The sequence below is a fragment of the Cnephaeus nilssonii genome (assembly GCF_951640355.1).
Source record: "Cnephaeus nilssonii genome assembly, chromosome: 9".
NCBI classification, from domain to species: Eukaryota; Metazoa; Chordata; class Mammalia; order Chiroptera; family Vespertilionidae; genus Cnephaeus; species Cnephaeus nilssonii.
The window spans coordinates 7,220,883-7,237,214 of record NC_137080.1 but is presented as its reverse complement, the minus strand read 5'-3'; the positions used below and the strand labels follow the sequence as shown (position 1 = coordinate 7,237,214).

Below are 16,332 nucleotides of genomic sequence, written 5' to 3'. Positions count from 1 at the left end.
ATTCAGCGAGCAGAACGCAGGCTGACAGTCCATCATTATCACAACAAAAGAACCGCAGCTTTTATCCTCCCCAGAGGAAGTGAAATTTTAAGAACTCCAACTTTCGGGCTCACACTATTCCCAGACCTATTATTTATTTCATCATCAACCTTAAAAATAATATAAAGTTCATTTATTTTTAAGAAGCACCGTCCTCCCAAGGATCAGGTGCAGCCCCAGAAAGCTCTGAAACTACTGAACTTAGATGTAATAGCTCGACCTACAGGGGGCGCCACCCCTACACTCACCACCCTATTGGCTGCCTCTGGGAGAGGGCACCCTTTCTGCAAAGGGCTGCCCTTTTGCCACACCCTAACCATTCTGCTGCTGTTTTGATGTGGTCAAATCAATCATACTTTGCCACAGTCCAATTATAGGCCAATACTAGACACTGTAGAAGCAAGAATGAACAGAGGACCCTTGTACGGTCCCAGCTCTTGAGTACTAGACCTACAGTTCGGTCAGAGTTTCAGTAATGGAGCCAAAACCAAACTGGAATCAAATCTTTTCCCCCTCCACCCCTCACCGTCTGCACAGTTTTGGGCAAAGCATCTACCACATGGAGCATTAGTTTAGCTCCTCATTTATCAAAAAGATAAAACCTACCTCACATAAAATTAAAAAATAAAGATAATATACAAAGTGGGACAAAAGTGGGTTTACAGTTGTTCATCTGGAAATTAATACAATACTTAATAAATAATAATAAAAGAATAAGCTGTTTTACATACTCACAACTGTAAACCTACTTTTGCCTCCCCCTGTATATAAAGCACACTGCCTTACACACAATACCTGGTCATCCGCCCAGCCAGCCTGCCCCTGCGGGCCTCCCACACCCACCTCTCTCCGGGCTTCTATTTCCACCGCCAAGATGTGGCTCTCGAGGCTGGGCCCCTTCTTCCCCAACTTGGTGGCAAAGAAGCAGGAGGACGCCCCGTGTCTCTTAAAGATGCAAAACCAGCGGGTGGCCGAGTTCTCTTCCAGGACACACTGACGCCTCCCGAGATGAGTGGGCAGAACTCAGGGCGCCATGGAGACGGCCCTGGCCTTGGAGAGGGACCTGACCCAGGCCCTTTGGGAGCTGCAGGCCCTCATCTCTGGGACTTCCTGGAGAACTACTTCCGGGGTGAGGAGGTGAAACTCATCAAGGAGATGGGCGACACCTGACTCCCCTCCACAGGCTGCCGGCCCCCAGGCTGGGCTGGGCGAGGATCTCTTCGAAAGGCTCACCCTCCATCACGACCAGGAGCCTGTGGAGCCCCGAGGCCTTTGAGGGGCCTCTCTGCATCCCCGGGCCACATGCGGGTGTTTTTGCCGTTTTGTTTTTTTACTTCAAAATAAGATATGTGCAGTGTGCATAGGAATTTGTTCATAGTTTTTTTTAACTATAGTCCTGCCCTCCAACGGTCTGAGGGACAGTGAACTGGCCCCTGTTTAAGAAGTTTGAGGACCCCTGCCCTGGAGTCTGGCTTTTGCCTGAGCCTCTGCCCTGAAACCACTGGCCATTCTTTTAACCACCCTGGACCCTCTCCCATGCATTGGACCAAATGAAAACAATAAAGCTTTTTGCAGAAATAATAATAATAATAATAATAATTAATAAATAAATAAAAGCTAGGAATTTTCTTGCTTTTTTACTCATAAAGATAGAATTACCTCTTCTATGGTGATCCACGTTTTAATAAAATTAAATTCAAATCACGTGGTATGACTAAAAGGACTTTCATGCTTTTAGTTAAACCTTGGCAATCCTGGAATTTCTGGGAGGAAAAATTATGGTTCGGGGGGACTAAGCAGAATATTCAAAGTAGAAATGTTTGGTGGGCAGAATCATGGACATGTCCCACCCCCTGGAACCCGTGTATATGTTACAAAGGGAATTAAGGGCAAGAGGGAATGAAAAGGTTGGAAATTGAATCCAGGTACTAGTCAGCTAACCTTAAAACAGAGGCATTTTTCTGGATTATCCAAGTGGGCCCAATGTAACCACAAGGGTCTCTAAGAGTCTGAGGAGGACATGACTAAGAAAGGTGCAGAGACACAACATTGCTGACTTGGAAGATGAAGGAAGGGGACCAAGAAGCAAAGAATGGGGGTGAGCTGAAGAGCTTAAGGAAATATATTCTCCCTGGCGCCTCTGGGAGGACAGCCATCCTGGGACTGAAACCCGCATCAGACTTCTGGCCTCCAGAACTATAAGAAAACACATTTTAAGCTGCTGAATTTGTGGTGATTTGGTACAGCAGCAATAGGAAAGCGGTGCAGGCTTGCTCTAGAAATCAGGAGCACACTATACCCTTGCCTTTGGTCTAGAATACTTTTTACTGCTTCCATATGGCACCTAAACATATTGTACTTGGTGGCTGTAAGTTGGAAAAAAGTGAGGCTAGAGCTCAGCATGTAAAGTGAGAATTGGGAAAGAGAGAGATAACACAACGCGTTGTATAGACAGCAATCAAGGAATTGTGAATCAAGTTCAAATGCAGGCTAACTTCCTCTGATCGGTGGACCCAAAATAAAGACGATTTATTATGCTATTTCAGTATTAGTTTTGTTTATTTTTCACAGAAATAGCTTATGTATTTTAAATAACTGATGTGCCGCAAGTTGTAACTTTTATAATCTGAATAAATGTTTAAATCTCTAAGGAAGATGTGGGTGCTGAGTAAATGATAAGGGATATATAATATGCAAGTCTAAGTTTGTAAACTAATAATTTCGATAAATATCTCTGTGCTAACAAACCTGTAAGCTGAAGACCATTGGAGGAGACCACATCAATTATCGTTGAAAAAGAATTCCCAACAGAATTAAATCTTTTCTTTACAAATAAAAGTATCAGTAGTCTAGAATCTATTATTTTAGTGACTGGCACTAGAGGGCGCTGTAACCTTTACAGAAGATAAACACCCAGCCCTCAAACACTAGCTAGAGAATCTTTTTCTTCCTTTTTTTTTTTTTTTTTTTTTTTTTTAGAATACAACATTGCCGGGCAGAAAATGAACACCAGTAGTATATTTTAATTTTTTTTCCATGTAATTTTACTATGTATATATATATTTCACCTTGTTTTTATTTTTATCTTACAAGTCAACCTCAAAAAAATAAAGCAGGAGAAATGAGCTGTGACACTTTTCAGAATAATCCAAGAGGGTAGGTGACAGAGAATGAAAGCACAGTGAAATTGAAGGTGTCATTTCCACATTAACATCTTGCCCCCAAAGACCATGCAGTGCTACAAGTCACATCCCCCTCATGCAAGGACATTGACATCCATGGTGACTTATAATCTTGGTTTTATTATGGGATACTACGTGTTTCCATGGGGCATGCTTCCCCTGTGGACTCAAAGAAATACCATTACAGAGCAGTTGGGTGCCCTCACAGCAAGAGAAATGCAAGAACTATTTTTTTTAAACAAAACTCCATTTTTTTAAAATGTTTTCTCTGTGGCCTGTGGTGACATGGGGAAGAGCAACGAAAGATGTGCAGAGGATGCAAGAAGGCAGCTTCCTGTCTCACCATGTAGAGAAACATGTAGCCGCTCGATATCCTGTTCCCTGAGATTGGCGTCATAGTGTGAACCCGGACCTGTCCCCTCCCCAGTCCGTTTCACATGGGTTGTTACAGTCCATTTCAGGGTTTTCCTTTTCAACTCCACATCCCAGAAGCCCGGGCAGGACAGTCACCTCACATTTCCAGGACTTGGTTTCTCTTGTGAGATAAGTGTACAAAAAATCGGAAGGGAAATAAATGGGAACACCCCAATCAAATACCGTATTCTACTAGACTGAAGAAGAGACACATCCTAAAACTTCGTTTGGACATGGCAGCTCTTCAATAAATAGTAACTTTCAGATGGGCATCCCGGGTACTTAAATTGCTCACTAAATCTTCGGTGTGGCTGTATCAAAATATTACCTTTCAATGTCATCTCTCTTTAAAAGACTGAAAAGTATATTTTCTTTTTATGTTTTACCTCTGATTTTGTTTGTGATTTAAAGGCTTTCTGGGGAAATTATGCTCATAATTATAAGACTAGTGGCCCCTCGCCACTAAGCTTGGTCTCTGACATCTCCTGACACTCTTTGAAAGGAAAACAAAAAAATACGCTCCATTTCTTGAAGTCTATCTCTTTCACCCAAGGATCTCACAGCACCTCACAAGCAGTAGACTTTTCAGAAGGAAGGCAAGGAAGCCCAGAGTGCTTAGGAGGTTAAACCCCAATTCACAGTCAACAGGTCACTGCGGGAGGGACAGTAACCTGTGGGAAGAGACTGTGTTCAAGGAAAAGAAGGCTCCCTCCCCGCTTCCCCGAGGGGTTCAAATGGATGACTTTGCAAAAGCCACCACTGCGTGTGCCCATTTCAGCACAAAGACATGGGCACTCCAAGTCCAACTACTTGGACGCAACAGTGACTGGGCAAAGTAAGGGGAGAGGGAGGAACAAGTTCAAGTCCTGGCTATACCACCTGGGGCTCTCTCCAGCACCTCACCTTTCAGAGTATGTTTCCTCACTCCATCAGACAGAGTAGTACTAAACCACAGTCATCCCATGAAGACCACTGGGGAGGGGGAGGGGGAGCCTGAAACACGCTGTTTGCAAACCATAAAGTGCTGCATACATATAAGGCATTGGTTCACATTGAAATCTCACTCCAAACTTACGTTCTTTCTTGGGTTTCCTGGAGTGTTTGCAAAAGTATGCTTTATGATTCTTCTTGATACTATGCTGGGATTGTAGCAGAACTAAGAATTATTAAAAGCAAAAAAGGTGGGACCCAAGAATGAGATCATCCGATTTAGCATGTGCTGTGATGGACCAGCAAATGAGGGTATCATACATAGCAGGCACCAGTTTGGGTCTACAGACTAACAATGGTGAGAAGTGGTCCTCCCAGCAACCCCAAGGAGGAGTCTGATCCTGATCCCAAACAATAGAAGGTGCCCACAGGTTTTGGACCTGGTTATGCTTAGAGATTCTCCACTTCCTTACTGAACAGCCATGGTTCTGGGTCATTCCACAGCCCTCAGACCCTCTGTCTACAGGTGTGGGTGGAGCAGTCTCCCCTTAAGGTAACTTTGGTCTAGGAGAGCAGGATGCAAAATGGTACAGTTCAGTTTAACTTCCATTTGGGGAGATTCTGCACGGTGGCTGCTTTAACTAACACAGCAAACGCTTCTAGACTAACTTGCCTTTGAAAAATAACTGAGCGGCTTGATTAAGTAATGTCATGAACCTACTTTGCCTCTGGATGGTTCTAAGGGAATGTCTATTAAAAGGTCAATTAAATATGTATTAATGAAAAGCCAAAGTAGAACACTGAAATATATCCCAAGCCCTGGTCAAAAGCTTTTGGAAGAATTCAATTTAGGGGAAAACAAACAAACAAACAAACAAACAAAAAACAACTCGTGAAATGTGTAGGTTGGTGCTGGGAACCAGAGAACAAAGGTGGGAGAACAGTACGTCACACTCCATTATCATTTCCTCCATTACGTCTCCTTCCCTCAACACGTGGCTGACACTGTGCATCCTACACAATCAATGCTCTAATAGCTGCTAAATGATCATTTCCAGAGGAGAGATGAAAGCATCGGCCTCTCCTACCAGAAGCTCCAGGTCCCAATCTGAGGACATGAATGGTTACTTCTCTCCGGTGCCAACAGTAACTCATCACGGGCCAGGCGCCCGCTTCTGAATGGCCTGTGACCTCGCCCAGCATGGTCCACTTGGTATAGGAGCTTTGAAGAGTTTGCTGGGCTAAACCAGCTGCCCTGGCCTCTTATCTTACACAGGCTTCTAACACTACAGGTTGCTTCCTCTTTTGGGTTTGTGTATATATGTGTGTGTGTGTGTGTGTGTGTGTGTGTGTGTGTGTGTGTGTGTGTGTGTGTGTGTGTGTGTGTTTTCTGGTTTGATTTTTTTTCTTTCCTAATGCTTAGGTTGGTGTTTTTTGTTTTTGGTTCGTTCTCTCTCTCTCTCTCTCTCTCTCTCTCTCTCTCTCTCTCTCTCTTTCAAAGTATTAAGACTTCTTAGTAAAGCTTGGGAAAATATTCAACAACTATTTCCATTTAGTTTGCAGATAAAATTCAGGGGTTATTTCCATTTGAATATCAAGCCATGGTTAAATATTATACAGAAAACTGTGTTATGCTGACCGTTTGCTAGGGTAGGGCCAAAGTGGGGTTTTGGTGGTTTGTGGTTACTTTTATGGTGAAAAATATTCATGATGATTAGTAAGGGGAGACTTTCCTATTGCTTCTCTAATAAAATTAGTTCTCTTTAACAACAGACCCCTAAATTTCTACAGGTCTTTAGACAAAAGAGTACATTAGTTGTGTTTCATTTGGTTTAGGCAGGGCATAAATGGCATACGATTTAAAGTTTATTTACCCAAAGGGATAATGTAAGATGCAAGTCTATTTCCAGTTAAGAGAGTGACTTAAAACATAGAGATTTAAGCCCTCTGCAGAGAGAAAGGAAGGCTGAGAGGGTGGGAGAGAGGGAGGAAGAGAAAAAGAGATAAATCAGAAAATGAAAGATAATTATTGCATGCCCCCTCATTGATCCCACAAGATTTCCTGAGCATTCCTCATACATTATATATGTAATAACTCCAATGAATCAATCATCAATAGTATTTCTATTTTTCTCAAGCAAAAATGTATATCCTTTGAGAATATATACTGAGCAAAACATAGAATAGTATATCATCTTTTAAAACACTAGTAATTTGAACTTCTATAAATATACTTAAATAACAAACATTATAGATAGCTATTCACATAGGACACAATGTGACATAAACGTACAAAAATAAAACAATCATGTTTGAACTCTTTTGCTGTTTTTGTTGGCTGGTTGTTGTTGTTTTTGGAGTAAAGGTATTTAAACAATTCAGATAAGAGAATGATCTCATCAATATTTATCCTGGGGAGCCTAGATATGAAGTTATACTGTGCATAGGCACACACCCAAGGACAACTGCAGCAAACATTCCTTGCAGGACCTGTTACTGTCCCCTACAGGGGCTCAGGAACGCTAGGAAGGAGTAGAGGCCTCCAAGTATAAGGAGACATTTTCGTTAGCTGTTCTGTGGAAAGGAAACATAATCAGATCCCATCCCACCCCACCCCCAGCTGGTGAAGTGTGAGGCCTTCAAGCTGTCCTTTGAGTGAGGGGAACACAGAACACGCCTCCTTCTCGGGTTCTCCCACACCCCACTCGCTATGAAGTGTTTCTCCACTCGGGGAAAAGGCACCACCATTCTGGACCAGGGGCAGGGGATTTCAGTTCCACAAAAACATTTGTCCTGTTCCAGTTGCCACCATAGAAAACATTCCTTCATCCAACAAAATGATTTGGAGAACTCAGCTGCCCAACTCAGTAGAATTGGAGAACTGAATATTTCTATGGTAAAAAAAGTGATCCCTTGTCCACAGAACGTTGTAATTCTCTTGGGAGCAGGGAACAGAGTTTTCACATTCCACCTAGAGTCTGGCATAACTGAGCTCCCAGCAGGAACACAAGGATTGTTCAACTGGACTCCATCCCTCCAGTCTCCATGGGAACGCCACACCTGGAAGGAATCCTGCTGCTCCTGATGCTGGTCCTCACCAAGACTGCATCTCTACGGAAGCTGATTACTTGAGGAACTGGTCTCAGTTTCCCTTTTAAGGAAAAATGTGAGCTCTGGCAACATCTTGAAGAGTTGCTTGGGGGGGGGGGGGGGAGAGGGGGAGGGCAGAGAATGCTGGCTTGTTGTCAAACAGAACTTTCAACAGAGGCAGAGGAAGGTGGTTTCTGAGTCCCTAGGGGGAGTCTGCAGGGGCTGATGCAGACGCTGGGTCTTGCTGCTGCTGATAGATGTCCTGAATCAGCATGGTGTTCATGACCTTCCACTCCCGGTATTTTCTGGCTGTCAGCTTCGGATCATCCAGCAACTGGTTAATCATGGCCAGGTCATGTTCTTTACACTGTCCAAGTAGGAAAAAAAAAGGGGGGGGGGGGGGAATAGGGATTGTAGTGAGCATCTCAATTTCAATAAGCAACCTTCATCCCTTTTACAAATAATTGCACATACGCATTCATCAAAATTATCAAAGTGTGTTTACCCATTAATACTCAAATCCCTACAACAACCCTAAGATATATGGCAGGACATCTGTTAAGTATCCTACCCAATGGAAGAACTAGACATACAGCCAAGGTCTCCTATGTGACTCTTCTCTGGTAAATCCATTTTTGCATACCACAGTGATAGTTCTGTCTTAGTGTGACCATTATTCCTCCTGAAACTCATAACTGTATCATTATTTCATTGACCAGCCAAACTTCACCAAGTAAAATGGAAAACAGTGCTTTCCCTAAGATATAAGTCAATAAAAATTTTTTTTAATTTTATCTTAATTTTTAATAAATCACACACATGTATTTAATTAATATATGCAGAATAACTATATAGGCCTTTTTTTTTTATTCAAAGACTACTAACCTTCCATGAAAACAGTATACAATGGTGCTAACAGAGTATAGAATCTACTCATATTATTTCACCCTGCCTCCTCTGTAATCAATAACACACATTTCTGAAATGTCGGACCCAGGTTAGGGAAGTTTTCTGTAGTCAAGAAATGAGGTAAAAATAAGATGCAACAGCTTCAACATTAAAAAAAAAAAGATCATTCAGTCCTAACAATTTTATCTCAAATCTATTCTTGTTTCCTCTATCCCTATGACTATCACACTAATTTCAGATACTAAGTCCAATATACCACACTCTACCTACTGTACAGCCTCCTGAAGGAGTCCCTGTCTCTAATCTCCACTTCAAATCCACCTTCCGCATGGCAGTGCCGGGATCCACCTAAAATGCTGAGTCCCTTTAATGGTTCCCCTTCATGTTCAGGGTTCCATGGGCTGGCGCACCATTTGTTGCTCACCATGTAGTGCTTAGATACTCATGGATTCCTCATACCACCTATTCTAAAGCTTTGTAAGGAAGGTGATAATAAACATATTGAATTCATTGCTGTGCTCTTTATACCTAACACAATGCCAATTGCAGGAAGACATTCAATACGTATATATTAATGAACCACTCTCTCTACCTACCTCTAGGATGGCATATGTGTAGCTAAAAATTTACAGCTGTGCTCACTGGTTACAGTTCAAATTCATAACTACTGCCATTAAGTGGACTTTCATCGTGTTTTCTCATCCCTTTCCTCGCTCACTCTTCCAAAGGACTAGTTCAAAACTTCCTGTGTCTACTCAAGCTTTGCCCCATCCTCCCTTACAGCTGATGACCTTGTTCAATTTTTTTTTTTAGGAAAAGAAACAATGAGAAGAATATTTCTCTCCAGTTCCTATTGCCCACTACCTACATCTACACAATTATTTTACTCAAATTCCATCTTTCAAAGAATATTTTCATGTCTATCCTAATTAATAAGCAATCCCTCAACATTCTTTATCTGCCTTCTCTTCTCTATAAATCTATTATTACTTTGTATACTATAAAATTACTTACTTACTTTGTTTATTTCTCCCTCTAACTAAATATAGCTTCATGAGGGCAGGCAATTTTGTATGATATACCCGCTGCTATGTCCCCAAGTACCTGAAAGAATGACTGACACATGGTGGACATTCACTAAATACTTGTTGAAAAATTAATATATGAAAAATAAATGAATGAATAAACTACTTATTCATTTGCTTTTTAATTTCTTTTGCATCATGAACCCTATTTGGAGCCAAAAAAAAATCCTCTCCATAAACAAACAAAAATATTTTTATACATGTTATATGCATATATATGTGTATATACACACATATATACACACACATATACATATATATCCTACATAATAAAAGGCAGAACAACCAGTAGCTATGATGTGCACCAACCACCATGGGGCAGACAGTGCAGGCGCTTCCCCCTCATGGTCAGTGTGCTCCCACAGAGGGAGCGCTGCTCCAGCAGAAGCCCTGAGCCGGGCTCATGGCTGGCGAGCGCAGTGGCAGTGGTAGGAGCCTCTCTTGCCTCTGATGTTGGACATTCCCTGAGGGCTCCCGGATTGCAAGAAGGCACAGGCCAGGCTGAGGGACCCTCCTGAGTGCATGAATTTCATGCACGGGGCCTCTAATCTATATCTTATTATATGTTATATATCACACATCTATATCTGTCTAACTATACAGACATTTCCACATAGTTTTAAGGATTCTAGAATTTTCAGCACTTGTTTTATCCAAATGAAGTATCTGGTCATAGATGATCACAAATGTTAGTGGCACTCAAATCTATTGTTTTATTACATTTTTCTTGTTTTCTTCTTTTCCAGTTTCTAGATTGGCCAGAATAATACAGATTTCAAGAGAAAAGTAGCCCCCCATACAGAAGTCTGAGTGATGAGATTTATAATCTTGAATCAAGTGAATAAGGATGTGATAATAGATGAAGATTAAAAGATATATTTAGGTTTAAGAAAAGAGAAAAAATTGTTCAGTAAGAAAGTAATCAAAGAAGGACAGATAACAAGCAGGCTGGCCAGGACCCAGAAGCAGAGGAGAGAGGCGAAGTAAGTGGGTAACTGGGAAGGATTACTGGCAGAAAGTCGAGCCAGGGTCAAGAGAGTTTTCTTTCTTCTTTCTGAGTTCTCAACATTTATGCTTCCATCAAAAAAAAATAGTATATAAAAAAAAAAGCTTTCATCCTCTAATACCATAGTGCTATTCATATGAAGTTATTTAAGGATTCTTACTTTTGCTCTAAAGAAATTTTGTCATCTGTTCAGAGAGAGATCCCAATATTTTATTGAAAAACAAGATCTTTGCAGTGAACAAAATTTGGAAAATTAATTTTTAAAGGCAAAAATGCACTAATCATCTCTCTAAATCTGATAAAAGGTTTTAGGAAAGGGTCTCTCCAACTTTGGGCTAACACCACATGTTTTATAGTTCTAAACAATCCAAATGTCTTACCATTTGGCTCAAGTCTGTGTTAGTTTTTAATGGATAAAAGAAAAACACTGTAGACAAGAATTTAGTGGAAGGAAATTAATGAAAAAACAAACCCTCTGAGCTCCCTCCTAGACCCAGCACCCCGGACTCAGCAGCATCACGCTGGGTCCTACTCTCCCAATGCTTTGAGCCACTTTTACAACATCATCCTTGCTTTCTTGCAGGTAGGCTGGGCTTGGTAGGGCTTCCAAAAAATACTGTGAAAGACAGATGCTATAATTTCATTTTTCACTCCAAATATGCAGCAGATAACTTGATTCAAAACCTAAGCATTGAAATTGTATTCTATCAGAGCAGTTGGGCAAAGAAGGGTTAGTTCCTCTTGATATAGGCCAGGGAAACCCTGAGATAAACTTTTAAGCAGACCCCTTAATTATTCCAGTAATCATTCATTATAAAATAAAGGCAGACTTAGCCAAAAGTCAGTGGATGTTGAGCTATCAGAAATTCCTAAAGATCTATATTAGAGTCTGCTCAATGTTCTTGAAGAATTTCCACATTTGTTCCAATACAATCCCCATACAGGGATATTTTTTTATGTATGGAATGTGCCTATCACTAATATAAACACTATTATTAAAACAGTTCCCTTGTTTCTGCATGAAACTGTTGTCTCTGCTTGTCCACACTTGAGCTTTGAAGTGTGTGGGGGTTTTTTTTAAATTAATCTTGATATTGCAATGTAACATATACAGAGAACAGCACACACACAATAGGGCTTGTGCTTGATGAATTATCATAAAATGGACCAGTCTGTAACCACCACCAAAGTCAAAATGGACCCTTACCAGTATCTCAGAGACTGTACTTGGGGCCCCTCCCATCATATCCTTCCCTCCTCCTCAAAGGCAACCACCATCCTGACTGCTTTGAATTTTAAAGCCAGAGAAAGACAAGTACCATATGATTTCACTGATATGTGGAATCTAATGAACGAAATAAACTAACACAATGGAAACAGACTCATAAATACAGAGAACAGACTGACAGCTATCAGAAGGAAGGTGGAGGGGCTCGGTGAAAAAGTGAAGGGATTAATAAAACAAACAAAAAACTCATAGACAGACAATAGTTTGGTAATTACCAGGGGTGAAGGGGGGAATGGGGAAAGGTAGGAGAGGGTAAAGGGGAGAAATGGTGATGGAAGGAAACTTGACTTGGGGAGGTGAGCACACAATACAATATACAGATGATGCATTATAGAATTGTACCCCTGAAACTTGTATAAATGTATTACTCAATGGCATTGCAATATAGTCAATTAAAAATTAATTAAAGATGGTTAAAATAATTCTTATAGCCTTCCAACTTGAATAAATATACAGCACTAAATTATCTTTGTCCAATGAATAGTTTGATGTGCTTTTTTTTCACCAAAGTCAAGTTCCACACAATCATGTCTTCCTCCCTCCTAATGAGGTTGATAGGAACAGGTGACAGGGATGATGTCTCACAGCCCCAGCATCACACTTTGGTGAGGCCTAAGGGATCTGTGGAAAGGGCTTCCTTCCAGGAATGTACAGAGAGTAGCTGGGCATTATAATCCCTGACATGGCCCCCAGTGTTCTTTGCTCCCAGGTATTCATGCCCTTGTATAATCCCCCTCTGTGGATCCATGCTGACCTAGTGACTGGCCTCTAATGACCAGAATACTGTAAATACTGTGGATGTAATGGGATGTCATGATTGACATTAGCATATGATCCATCTTGTTCACTTGCTCTCCGTGTCTTACTTGCTCTCAAGGAAGCCAGCTTTCATTTTGGGAGCCACCCTAAGAAAGGGCTACAGGGCAAAGAACTGTGTGGCCTCCCACCAACAGACAATGAACAACTGAGACGCTCAGTCCAGCAACCTGGGAAGACCTGAATTCTGTCAACAACCTCATGAGAGAGCCTGCAAGTACTGACTCCCCCAGTGGAGGAATGAATGCAGTCCCAGCTGAGGCCTGGATCATAGGCCCTTGAGGGAGAAGCTCCTCAGCAAGCCACGCCCAGATTCCTGACCCACAGACACTGTGAAATAAGTGTCTACTGATTAGGGTTGCTAAGTTTTGAGATTTTTTTGTTACCTAGCAATAGATACCTAATGCACAGGGAGAAAGGAAAAAGCTGTATTGATCAATTATATGGCCACAGTGCATAGAGAGCAAGAGATTTCAGAGAACCACATGAGGCTGCTAAAACCTTTGAATTCCATGTATAAACCTAGCCTCTCAGTGGCCAGGCTAGGACATGGTCTTGTGATGGTCTAGAATCCTAAGCCTGCTGTTTTATGAGAGGTGAGGAACACAGTCTTTCTCCTTCTAGAAATGGCCTGCACTGTATATCCTCTTCTTAGCCTCCATTTCCTATTTCTCCCAACATGGACTAAAGCATGATCGACTGACATACATTTACCCAAGCCAGTTCCTCCTCCTTGAATGCCCTTCCTTCTCATCCTGGTAGTCTTTTTGTTTTTTGTTTTTTTGTTTTTCAGACAGGAAGAGAGAGGGAGAGAGATAGAAACATCGATGATGAGAGAGAATCATTGATCAGCTGCCTCCTGCACACCCCACACTGGGGATTGAGCCTGTGCCTTGACCGGGAATTGAACCATGACCTCCTGGTTCATAGGTCGACACTCAACCACTGAGCCACACGAGCTGGGCTCCTCCTGATATTCTTCATCTCTTACTCATTTGTCAGTTGTCAGCACTGTCCCTAACGGCCTCAGATAGACAGCCACTGCCCTCATCTGGACTACCAAAGCACTCCAAGCTTGTATCAACTACAACATCTTAGCACATTGCATTCTAACTGTTTTCCTCTCTGTTTCCATTGTCAGGTGGGGTCCATTCAATAGTTCCAGTGCCCTAGAATAGTGCCTGGTACATAGTAAGATTTGGGAAATATTTGTTCAATGAAAAATGTATTCATTTATAGCAGTTACTGCAATTAAGTTAGTAAAATCCCAACATATGAAGGCATAGTACATCAAGTAACCAAACATCTATCAATTTTGTACATAATGTGAAATATATCATATTTGCCTTTAAAATGTGTGCTAGTGATGTTTTTCATCAATAAATGTTAGGGAATTTTTCTGCATTTGGATTTTACTTGTATAATTAAAATACCCCTTTCCCTTTTCTTTTGCAGCCTCATTTTTGCAGGCTTATAGGGTGCTGAGGTCTTCTATTGACTAACTGGGACATCTGACTAAGAGTCACTCAGCCATCTCTTTGGAGCCTTGCGCTTTGATTGCTGATATTTCTTTCTGGAAAGAGACTCAAATTCTTGATACAGAAGGACATGCACAAAACATAATTAAATTGCGGGATCTATCAAGGCTTTTCAAAATCTATAAATCCTTTGCTAGTTCAGGACCAGTTGACCAAGTATCCTGGCCTCCTCCTGCTCATGCTATAATCTAAATGTGAAAGCAGAATGCTTTTGTTATGAGGACTCGTTTTAGTCACAGGAGGCCCTGAAAATAGCGTCAGTACATCCTGCACACTCTCCCTCATTCCCATTGTGAAAACATCTGCTGGTCTATTACCATGAAGTATACATTTCCTACTGCTCGACTCTCGTGGCGTATCTTGGCTGCAGAGCCTACAGCAGAGAGTCACTAAGTCTTTGCTATATTTGAAATCTAGAAAATTTCTTCTGGCTATAGTACAGAACAGTGGCACTTTGTGATAAATCAGTGGAATCCCAAGATCTTATTAATATTACTGTTTATTCTCACAAGTTAACTATCTTAAGCGCTCATCAACATCTATCGGGCTAGGTAAAAAGGTACACACACAAAAATTACTACACATGGTCCCTGTCTTCTAAGGAGCTTAACATTTGAAATTTTCTATCGGAGTGAATGTAAAAATCAAGGCCTATGTAGAAAAGTAGATGGGTTCCCCCTGTGAGTGTTCTAGAGCTTCAAGAACACCAAAGGTCACCTCATCCCACGGAGACTGGACTTGCTTTTACGTCCCTCCCTCCCACCCATACAAACACGCAGTGGCTAGCATGAATCTCTGCAGAACCAGCCATTCTTTACCCCGCATCCACAGAGTTCATCCACAGTTTGACGTTTTTTACCTTTAATGTGCTATTCAAGGTTCGGATTTTGTGGAGCTTCTCATTTATGGATGGATTTTTACACCGCCTCACAAAGGACTTTCTCAACTCCTTTTTGGTTGAAGGTCGTCGGTCCCCAAGAGGAGATAGACTGGCTTGCTCTAACGATTTGTAGAGCTTCTCCATTTCATCATCTCCAGACACTTTTGTTTCTTCTATTAAAATTAAAAAAAAGCAATAACAATAAACCCAGTTAAAATCAAGGTGAGAACACTGGACACTGTGGTCCTAAAACAAGGCCCTGCTGACACAATGATCTCAGACTTCTAGCTTCCAGAACTGTGAAACAATAAATTGTTGTTGTCTAAGCCACTCAGTTTATGAGTTTATGGTCCTTTGTTTTGGCACAGTCATGTTCCCTTTGAAGACGCGAGGGAAGGAAGGATCTGTTCCAGGCCTCTCTCTGTGCTTCTGTTGGTTCCTTGGCTTGCCGCAGAATAACTCAGTCTTCACAGGGTGTTCTCCCTGCGTGCATGCCTCTGAGTCCAAATGTGTCCCTTTTATAAGAACACCAGTCATACTGGACTAGGACTCACCCTACTGACCTCATCTTAACTAATTACATCTGCACCTACTCAATCTCTAATGAAGTCATAGCCCAAGGTACAGGGGGTCAGGACTTCAATATAGGAATTTTGGAGGAACACAATCAAACCCATAATCATTCACCATCTAGCCAGCCAAAATTCATGTCCTTCTCACATGCAAAACATATTCATACCATCCCAACAGCTCCAAAGTCTTAACCCATTCCAACATCAATGCTAAGTTTAAAATCGAATCCAAATATCATCTATATCTGGTATTGGAGAGACCCAAAGAATGATTCACCCTGTGGCAAAATTCCTCTCCATCTGTGAACCTATGAAACCAAAGGAGTTATGTGCTTCAAAAATACAGTGATGGGACAGGCAAACCCTAGCAAACTAATACACACCCTAAGGCTTCAGAATCACTTTCCCAGATGACATTTAACTGCCCATTGAAAGAAGAAACCTGCCTGTGGTCTGTGGCTTTGAGCAGATAATGGTTATTCTTTCTGCTTCCTCCACTCGCATTCCTAACTAGGCCTTTCCAGCCTCAGCCCAAATGCTTCTAGTGAAGCAACTCTACCCGAGAACCCGGGGACCATTTGTG

The 16,332-nt window shown here is 41.6% G+C and overlaps 1 protein-coding gene across 9 annotated transcripts in view; it reads right to left on the bottom strand.

Moving 5' to 3' along the window:
- Positions 1–6,009: 6,009 nt before the first annotated feature.
- Positions 6,010–16,332, bottom strand: part of IPCEF1 (interaction protein for cytohesin exchange factors 1) — a 135,952-nt gene continuing 125,629 nt past the window's right edge. For all 9 annotated transcript variants that reach the window (XM_079780690.1, XM_079780687.1, XM_079780683.1 and 6 more), the window contains 2 exons: positions 15,157–15,350; positions 6,010–8,022 (listed from right to left, as the gene is read on the bottom strand). In XM_079780690.1, coding sequence (XP_079636816.1) covers positions 7,858–8,022; positions 15,157–15,350 — 359 coding nt within the window. In that variant the 3' untranslated portion in view covers positions 6,010–7,857. The remainder of the gene's footprint in view (positions 8,023–15,156; positions 15,351–16,332) is intronic.